Here is a 9646-nt window from a genome sequence, read left to right as displayed (position 1 = left end):
TCCTAGTGCCCCGCATGCCGCCACTTCAGTACTGGCTGGTCCGACACTGTCTCTTCGGAAAGAAACACCGTGCTCACATTCGCTCAGCTCCGCGTGATGCAAAGCATCGGGCCTCGAGCACCTGGAGCCCTGGAGGTCAGATATCGAAGCCTCCTCTACCCAACCTTGCGTCTCCAGGGACAAGGTAGACCGGGGGACCGTCGCTAGCTGTCCGCGGTCGGTTTCCGTGTCGCCCACGTGATCGGACTCAAGACAGAACAGAGAGGGCAGGTGAACTCGATGTCTCGCCTGCTGATTTTGGAGCGTCTCATGAACACGACTGCAAGACAACGCCCCACGCAAAAGGGACAACGGCTGCAGGGAGCGCCGCCCAGAACGACCACCTGGCCGACAACCAACGAGCCCGTGACTGACAACGCTCATGAACAGAAAGCGGGGAAGGGCGCAAGATCTGAATTGGAAAGTCTGAGGACGTGAAACAGAAGTCCCCCCGGGTGCGCCCTCCCTGGTTCCCGGGCCAGTGAATACAACTGAACAAGTTGTTGGCCGTCTTGTATGATGTCCGTTTTCTGTAGGCAGTCCCCCATTTCGAAAAACAATTGTGAAGGAAAAGACCTTAGCGGATAGTGGAGTTCCGTGCACAGTCTCACCTAGTTTCTAGACAACACCCGCCCACCAGAGTGTCGTCGATCGGTTTATGACGGGGGGGTATGTGGACTAACGTACGTAGACTCGTCGCACACTACGCTTAGCGTGTACAGATTCTCCCTCTTTAAGAAGCCTAACGATTGCCAGGCATTAACAGTAGAGACCAAATATGCCTACTGGGCAAGACGCAAGCAGTCGTGGCAAACCCAGCCTTCCAGTTCTTCGCCGATCTCGAACTCGGACTCCGCCCCAAAAACGCAGTGAGAATGAAAAGGAGCTCCACACGAAGAGCAACGAATAAGATTTCCTGCAGTCGGGGAGGTCCCATGGTTCCCGGACTCCGACCACGTCCGCTTGACAGCTGCTCTTTGCCCCGAGTCTGACGGCATTACAGACAGCTGAGACCAAAACCAAATGCTCGGCGGTTTAGTCCACCTAGAACAGTGCGGTGCCCTGGCGCTCGTTGTCTTGTCTATATGCCTAACGAGCTGGGGGTGTCTGATGGAGAGGTTGTTTTTCTACGAAGTCATCTAGCGGGGTGCAACCGCAACCGGAAGGCTTGATGGGGCATACCTTGTCCTCTTTCGCTGTCCGATCTAACGCGGAGGCACTCCTGGCAGCGTAAAAGAATGTCGTCTGCAGTCCCTGACGCCTCCGCCCGCAGGAAATTGAAGGCGGAGTTCACAGGCACGCTCCCACAAGGGCTGCTCAGCGAGAGAGCAGAGGGTGCGCTGCCCTTATTCTCGATGTGCTCCTCCGGACCTGCACGCAGCAACTCAGCGCTAACGAAAACGCTGCTCCAGGGCAGCTCTCGGGACCCCCGCAGACAGATCCAACGTGCTCACCGGTCCTAGGATTGCCAGTAGCCGTGCATAAAGCACTTGTTGTGATCGATTCAGCCTGTTCCCCTGCTCGGCCCGAGGCCTCATCAGGCTGACGGCTCTGCTTCTGATCCTCTTCCGGCTGCGGATGTGCTCTCGGAGTTGAGGTGTCGGCGACGGAGGCAGCCTCCATTCCGGACTTCGATTCATTGTGGAGCATGGAGGCGGAGAATCTTAGGGACGCCGAGAAGTCAACTGAGTAAACAAGCACAGTCTGTCTTCTCGAGCAGATCATGGTAGGGACTGCTGAGAACTGTTCGCGATTTCGGTCCAAGCAGACAAGGTGGGAAATCCGGATCAATCATTTAGAGCACACAGTTGTGACTTCTTCATCTTCTCTAGCTCCCTGGAGTAAAACAGGCCGCACCCCTGCCTCGGACAGCAAGCGGCATGATTCACTCGCGTGGTCTTTACCAGCTTGGTCTTTTGACAGACTGAGTGCCTGACCACGACGAGGGTATCACCCGTTCCGGTGCATGCCTTTCAGATACACTTTCCGGGTGGTGTGGCAGACCGGCTATTTGCTCCTTAGGAGTGGAAATACAACAGTGCGGCGAATAGTCGCGTCTAGCCCAGTTTGTATGCATGGGTCCATGGCTTGACATCGCTACCGAAGTCTGAGGGAAAGTCGAAAGTGAGGGGGTTGTCGGCGGTTTTTGTGAACCTGCAGGACTGCAGTCGACACTGGCTAACAAGAGAGCAGGGGCAACTGCCCCGAGGACACCGAGGGACTTTCCCCCCACCGAATGTGTCTAAGCCGAGAGCATGCCAAGTCACGCCTGGCACGAAAGTCAGTGCGCAGTTGGTGCAAGACATATTTCCCTTCACGGACGCGAACGGGACGAGGAGAGGTCACAGTAACGTGAGTGCCACCGAGAATATGCGCAGGACAGCCAGCTGAAAGATAGGGAGAATATCACCTCGTGCAATCAATGCCAACTGCCGGGCTAAGGCACGGCGACGCGAACGGAAGAAACCGGCCCCTAAGTCGCAAAAGAGAAGATCTCCAGGCTGGATGGCCACTCCGGGGACAGACGTGAGTACGAAGTGAGGCCAGCCGTTGAGGTAAATCTGTACAGGGAAGCACGCCGGAGATGACGAGAGCAGAGTATTTTTCCGAAGTGATACACAAGGGAAGCCAAACACCCGGGGGTCCCACTAGTTCTCAGCTCGGCACTTTACTTAGAAACGCTACGAGAGCCGTTCTCGCAACGCCAGAAACTTAGCCTTCCAGGAACCAGTACGGAAGAGGAAAAGTATCCACACCGGTTAAGAAGCCCCTCGACGTTGCCGAGTGAAAGAAGAGGAACCTCACCCCGCCAACACAGGCGCATGCCGAGGCAATCACCTGTGTCTCTCCCCATGGCAAAACGTAGACCAGAAGGTCCTCCCACTGGCCTCATTTTCGCGTCCCGCCCGCTTCCACACACTCCTGCAATGTGTTGCCGTCTTACGCCCTGACATTTCCAATGCCCTTGAGATATGGCTCGCACTCGGCTCCTTCTGATACGCGATTCGCACAACGTGGCTTGACTGAGAATGGCCAAAGGCTATTCAGACCTGAGTGGTAACCAGAACGAACTTCCTTTCCGGACATCGGGAAGCGGACTTGCCCGTTCCCCCCCCTCCGAAAATCCCAGGAACTCCAGTGGTGAAGAACCCTTCACCGTTTCTACAAGAAAAATGTCTGTGGCACACGCCCACTTCCGAGACCCCAGGAACAGTGCTACGACAATGGTACACCTCCAAGGTACGCATGATTTCAAAGCAAACGGCAACTTCCACAAATCCGATGTAACACGCTGTGGGAGAGCTGCTCACCGTGTGCAGCTGGCAGTTCTGTTGAACGTTGAGCGGCTCCAGACTGTCATACCGCGGCAGCTCGAAATGCTGGACGAATGCTAACATATTGCACCTGCGATGGGTACGCAAAATGTACCTGCCGGGTGCCGGCAGAAGCATCTTGCGTTGTCGGAATGAACAGCCCGGGCTTGGTTCTGCATCTTCGTCCGGATTCCCACCGCCGCGGCCGGTCTCCGCGTGAAGCCGTGTAAGTTGGGAGTCTCCGTTAGCGGTGAGTTGCAGATTGCTAGGGTCGGCTCTTCGATCTTCTGCTAGTTTCCGGGTGCAGGCGCGTTGGGAAGAAGTCGAAGCTGCCTGGGCCTCCTGGTTCAGCCGCCGGTCATTTGAACGGAGCAAACCTGGGGACGCAGGTGGCACACGACTCGGCGTAAGGGCACGGTGATGTCCTTGTCAAAAAGTGTCCGGGGTGGACCTATTATTGTTAGAATCTTACAGACGATCGCCTGCTGAGTGTTATGCTTCTGCTTGCTGTCGGCATCGCATCGTCAGCGCGCGGCTACCTGGCAGTTCTAGGTTCAACTGCCCGTGCATCGGCAGCTTGCCTCTGTCTTGTTTGCCCCCCAGCCCGGTCGGACTCGCCGACATGCGTGCCGCGGACATCTGAGAGGTGAACGCCGTCTCCTTGCCACTGAGGAGACCGAAGGGCTGAATGGCCAAGGCCGTGTGCAGGAATCGAGTGTTCGGGATCACCTACTGTGCAGAGCCTCCGGGGAGAAGTGTATCGTTATGTCGATGCTGTTACACACTTTGTTGAGCGCAGATTTCACTTCGTGCTGAATTTCACCCTGATCATCTGCCGCTCCGCAGAGGAACCTTCCAGCTTGCTCGTCCGCGGTCGTTACCTCGCCAACTAGCTCACCCAGTACTTGCGGAACCTTCAAGAATGAAAAAGGCACAGCAGAGACGCCTGATTTTTAACCACTTTGTTGTGTGTACCGCACACTCGGGCATCCTCTCTGGAGGAGATGAGGGCGGTGTATTCCAGGGTCATTCCTGGAATCTAAGTCCGGAACAAACTTGACAACTTGAAAACAAAGAATTCTGAGTCGGTGGTAAGTCGGTATTTTTCAACGAGTCTCTGTGCCGCGGCTCGATGGCGCGGACAGCCTCGTAGAAAACAGGCTACAAAGCCTTTTATTCAAGACCTATAGTCGTGGTTGGGTAAGGGAAATCTGCCTGACTCGGAAACAATGTGCAATGAAACTTACCGAGTGTGCAGCAGGGACTGGCTGCGCTTCCCTTCGGAAACGGAGCGCAACGCATCGAAGCAGGGGAGGCGTCGCCAAACGAAGGGGATGCTCCACGTCGTCAATTAGGACAGGCTCCAGCCTCGTGTCGACAGTTTGAGCACCGATGCAGTTCACAGCACCAGCGATACCACCGCCCGTCCCCGAGTTATCGCAAGTGTGGAGCTGTCTAAAAGGCCTGCCCCCCAAAGCTTCGCAGACACAGTCTTTCGTAGGGACAATAGTAGGATTGTAGACGTGCCACACTGGCTGTAAGACCCTGTTGCCTGGGTCTTCTGAAGCAAATCGTCTAACAGTCTGGCCGTCTGGATCTGACTCGGTGGGCGCAATCCACTCGACGGCACGAGCATGTCGGAATTTCTCTGCCTCATTGTCGACGTCGCGCACAAACGAACAGTGGGACCGCGGTGGCTCAGGCAGTTGGCTGACTGGGGAGCCTCTAAGGGATGCACTGTTGGACGCGAACTTGTGGCAGTCTAGTTCACTATAGGGAACTAGACTGCCACAAGTCCTAGAGATATCCGTCAGCGCGCAAACACAGTAATGAAACAGCTTAGCGGCGGGGCTCTCAGGAACGGGTGCTGGAGTCAAACAACTGGAATCAGGAGAGTGTTGCTGGGAGAGCTCTGAGAAACAACCACCCGAGCCCGTTTCGCCGAGGATGACACTTTCTATAGCTCCAAATTTCCGGAACGGTTGCCTCGCTCGGCTAGAGTACGTATAGCCGACAGACGCTCCGGTTTCGTTCCATTTGAACGGCGGGGGCCTTAGCTGGCCAGGACATCGCACGAATTCCCTCAGTCTATTGCCGCCCTCCGGGCATTCCCCCCCCGCAGTTCGGAAAAGGTGCAGGATGCACGCCTGAGCCCGCCCGACCTCCTCAGATGTAAGGTGCTGCTGCAGAATGTACTCACGCCCGGAGCGGGCAGGCCAGTCAGCAGCGAGACTTTGCATTGTGCCCATCACTCGAATTGCCGCATGAGAGCCAATGTAAGACAAACCATTGTGAGCGCGCTAGGCATGCACACAAGAAGATATTTGTTGGGGACAGAGCTGGAACTGATTAACCAGTCGGCCTCTGTCGGGAGCCAACGGGTGTCAAGAGCGTGCTCACGACGCCAAAGGAGGAAAGGCCGACTGCTAAGAAATCATGAGGTAAGAAGAAGACGGAATCAGTATCTTCGGACAAAATGGTAGCTGCATCGCAATTAGCCTCTTTGTCCGTCACGTGCCAAGTATGATTGGAAGCTGATCATCCGACCGACGTCTAGTGGTGTCAGTGGAGCTCGCGTTCGCCTCGCTGGTTAAGAGCGGAGATTTGTGAACGCTTGGAAAGAACAATTCTCCTCGTAAGCACAGCATCCCATAGCCGGATTGCTTATCATTCATTCGTTGTTGCGCTTGTGTAGCAAATTCTCGGTCTCCCCTCACTTCCTTCGATGCCAACGCACAAATCGAGGACTGCTGCATGACACCCTTCCACTCGGAGTGCCCTAGGAAAGCATCCGATTGTACATGAACCCTAACAAGATCCGGGAACCCATAAGGGCCAGCAGCAGAGCGCGTGAGTGTGACGAGTTTCTGACAGGCCCCGGTGAACAGCACGCCTGCTGAACCGGTTCCGGGGCTATGAAGAAATGGGCGGGGATTCTCCCTGACCTGCAGCAGGCATCATACGCTGCCGAGCCAGCGGAGAAAGTGGATCTCCAGACTGATTGCCCAACCTGGGAATCGACCGGAAAAACGTCTTGGGAAAGAAGCTAGCAAAGTTAAGCTCCCTGTTCACGACAGACTCCCGCGTAGATCCATAGTAATCCAGTGTACGTACCTTCATTCCCTCGGCGAGCTCACACTGTACGGAACACGCTATCTGATACGTGGGAGGATAAAGCTGCGGGTCCCTCTGAATGTGGTCTCCGTCGTCGGTGCATTCGTTTTAAAGCGTTCCCAAGTCCATGAAACCCAAGTACACGGACACGTGTGTCCGTGGACCGAGGCCGATAGTTACCATTGTCCAACTACCAAGTGTTTGACCACAGACTGAACAACTGCTAGCGCAGCTTCGAGCGTGTTACGCTCCGCCCGACCCAACAGAGGGCCTACCTTCTTTCGGCCGGGACGATGTGGCAAGGAGTCGTCCGGCCAGGCCCGGGCCTAACTATCGGCACAAGTAGGACCGGACAGCTTTGCAGGAATTTTCGCGGCAACCACTTAGGGCGATCTGTCGCAGGCTTGGAAAGACGGCAGACTGCACTGAGCCTGGAGACAATGCGCGAGATTTGCAAACGAGAATGCGCCGTCAGCGACCAAGGCTCGCAGAAGTAGGTGCACGCGGGAAGCCTCAGGATCCCAGTGTCGCCATAAAAAGAAATCAGTCCTCAGGCCTTTAGTCTAACGGTGCCAACCGGCAAAGATGACAGCGAAGGTACGTGTACACACAGCGTCCCCTTGTGCTGGGGGACATCGTTGCCATCAGACGTGACACGCTACCGCTCTCTTCCACTTGCAAGACAGGGGAACCAAGCTAGCACAGGAGCCAGCCAGTGTACGTGGTACCACACGAACGTAACGGACCCGTAGAAGACAGCAGTATAGCCACTCTCAGCCACCGACTGTGCATCCCATTCCGGCCAAGTTGCTGATCCACTCGCACCTCGAAAGTCTGAAGGGCACCCACAAACCGTAAGGCAGCAGCCAGCAGCTCAGCAGCGGTGCCAAACGTGGAGGCTACCGACAGATAACCGTAGAGCTCTCGGAGAAGCTGATTAGCGGTCAAGACAATCTGGCCACTCAGTGGCGAGAGCAGAATTCCGAAATACAGGTCAGCTAAGCAAGTGGACCTGGTTGCCCTGCCAGCAATCCTGACTATTCGCAACACCAGAGAATGTTCCACTTTCTGGAAGAGCTTAGCAGTCGAATAGAGAAACTTGAAGCTGGCATGAGCCGGGTCGCTACGGCCGACGCTGTTGCCGTCATTGAGCAGCAGATTGCCGAACAGGGAGCGCGTGCAACAGTAAGCCCGCCTTTCCTAGTTCTTTGGAGATTCGCCTCCAGCAACTGCAGACAGGCTGCCCATAATGCGATGATGACATCTGCCGAGGCCCTGGCCGGCTCGATGGATCGCCGTCTTTCAGGTGACCGCGATTCCTTCTCTTTTTGAAACTGCGGTACCAGACACTGCCGCAATCGCGCGCAGCTTTCGAGCGGAGGATGGAGAGCCTGTCAAACCTACAAAGCACTAACCCCAACCCCCCGGTAAGGTGGACCTGCATCTGACACACTGCGTCAACTGAACGCGGCAGCGCTATGTTCAGGAGGCGGAAATCTCGAGAAGCGTCCGCCGAAATCCGCGCTCGACGCCCCTTCGCCGCTTGAACGCAACGCCGACCACGTCTATACACGGATGTAACACTCCGTGTGTGCCACCTAATAGCGGGAAGGAGCGCAGCGAAAAGCTGTTGCGGGCGATTCGAAGACTTAGCGGCGAGAACTCCGGAACACGGAGCATCCCCCGCCCGCATCGCACTCTCGTGTATTCTTCACGCAGAACCGCGTTGCCCCGTTCGTTCATGCCACTGTTCTCGAGGAACGGCGGCCCAGTACCCCCGGGCACGAAGATAAAGGATCTGCAGCAGTAAGGGCAGTGCCCCCCGCAGGGCTGCAGCGAGGTTCCACCACTTGTACAGCGCTTTTCCTCTGCCTCCTTGCCCAGTCGGGCAGAACTGAGTCATCAGTCTGTGGTATGAAACAGAGGCCTACCCTGGCGGCATTTTTCATCGTGCCTTCGCAGCTCTCCCTTGAACGGATCGCTTGTTCAGCTGGTAGAACCTCTCAAGCGCCACAGTGGTCTTACGAAACGGGCCACTGTTTGTTTTGGTCTTTGTCTCATGATCAACATCCGCGTAGATGGAAAATTCACCGTGCACAAGCAGTCCATGCAGATTAGGTGAAACAGGGAAAGACAAGTCGGCCGTTTCAGCCACGCACTTACAGTACAAGTACACAGCATATTGACAGACTCAGTCTGCCTCACCCTCAAACTGGCGGTCGGTCGTACGCGGTCCCAAAGCTGCTTGGTACGACAGTTAAGCATGACATTGCAGTCAGTGAACATCACAGGTCATCTCCGTGAATAGCGTGAGACGACTCTCCCATCTTGAGATACAGTTCAAGAAAAGCCCTCTCTTCTTTGGAGGCTGGGCACTTTCTGAACTTGATAATGGAGTCCATGGTACAGTACTGGAACAAATTTGTCAAAACTGGTACGACTATCATGATCATGAAAAACTTGCCTTCCGCACTTCCTCTGTGGACGAAGGGAAGAAGAGAGGACGCTGCCGCCGAAAGAGGAGTAGTCAGGACCCCGAGTCCGACAAACATAAGCAGTTTGCCGACCAGTGTGATCCAGATGAATATGAAAAGCTGGACAAGAAATGCCTTGAACAGAGGAGGACCGTCCGGCCGAGAGTTATACTTTCCAGAAGCGTACGAGAACCTTTTCTCGGTTGCTCGTAACATCTTCACCACAACCCAAATTCCGAGGCTGGAGTCGACCACCTGGCTCACGAAAAACCAGTCACACGCGTCGGCGCTTTCGTGTAACCAGCGTAGATGTACCTGCGCCACTATATTTGAGAAGCGGAAAGCCATGAGCTGAGACAAAAGAGCTCCTACGGCTATTTTTGCAAAGTCAAAGCAGAACACTTTCAGCGGCCTCTCTTCTTTTTTCCTCAGCGCGTACTTCAATGTTACTACGGCCAGAGCTGTCGCGCCCAGCACCTGCTGAACGGTGCAGCTGAAGCTCCCCGGCACAAGGAGACACTCGTCTCGGTTTGACAGCCGGGAGTGGGCCGCAAGCTGTCCGCCCGCCGCCGCCAATGCAGAGGCCACAGTGGGGAGGCTTCCGAAACTGAACGTTGAACCTCGTTGTGTTGCGACTAAAACCGGATCAAGCTGAGGCATGCTTTCTGCAACTCCACCCGGGTCGGGCGCAGGCGCAGTCGAGGG

At 55.5% G+C, this 9646-nt stretch overlaps 2 protein-coding genes across 2 annotated transcripts; both read right to left on the bottom strand.

Moving 5' to 3' along the window:
• Positions 1 to 203: 203 nt before the first annotated feature.
• On the bottom strand, positions 204 to 1502 carry CSUI_005560 (uncharacterized protein; the record flags this gene model as incomplete). Its single annotated transcript, XM_068065732.1, has 2 exons — positions 826 to 1502; positions 204 to 319 (listed from the first exon to the last, which is right to left on the bottom strand). Coding segments are annotated over exons 1-2 (327 nt in total), but the record flags the coding sequence as incomplete, so codon positions are not given.
• Positions 1503 to 2398: 896 nt separating this feature from the next.
• On the bottom strand, positions 2399 to 4116 carry CSUI_005559 (histone lysine set; the record flags this gene model as incomplete). Its single annotated transcript, XM_068065731.1, has 2 exons — positions 3351 to 4116; positions 2399 to 2600 (listed from the first exon to the last, which is right to left on the bottom strand). Coding segments are annotated over exons 1-2 (342 nt in total), but the record flags the coding sequence as incomplete, so codon positions are not given.
• Between the last annotated feature and the right edge of the window lie 5530 nt (positions 4117 to 9646).

The sequence above is a fragment of the Cystoisospora suis genome, assembly GCF_002600585.1.
Source record: "Cystoisospora suis strain Wien I chromosome Unknown contig_2677, whole genome shotgun sequence".
NCBI lineage: Eukaryota > Apicomplexa > Conoidasida > Eucoccidiorida > Sarcocystidae > Cystoisospora > Cystoisospora suis.
Note: the sequence above shows the minus strand (reverse complement) of the source record. Positions and strands in the feature narration are given on the sequence as shown.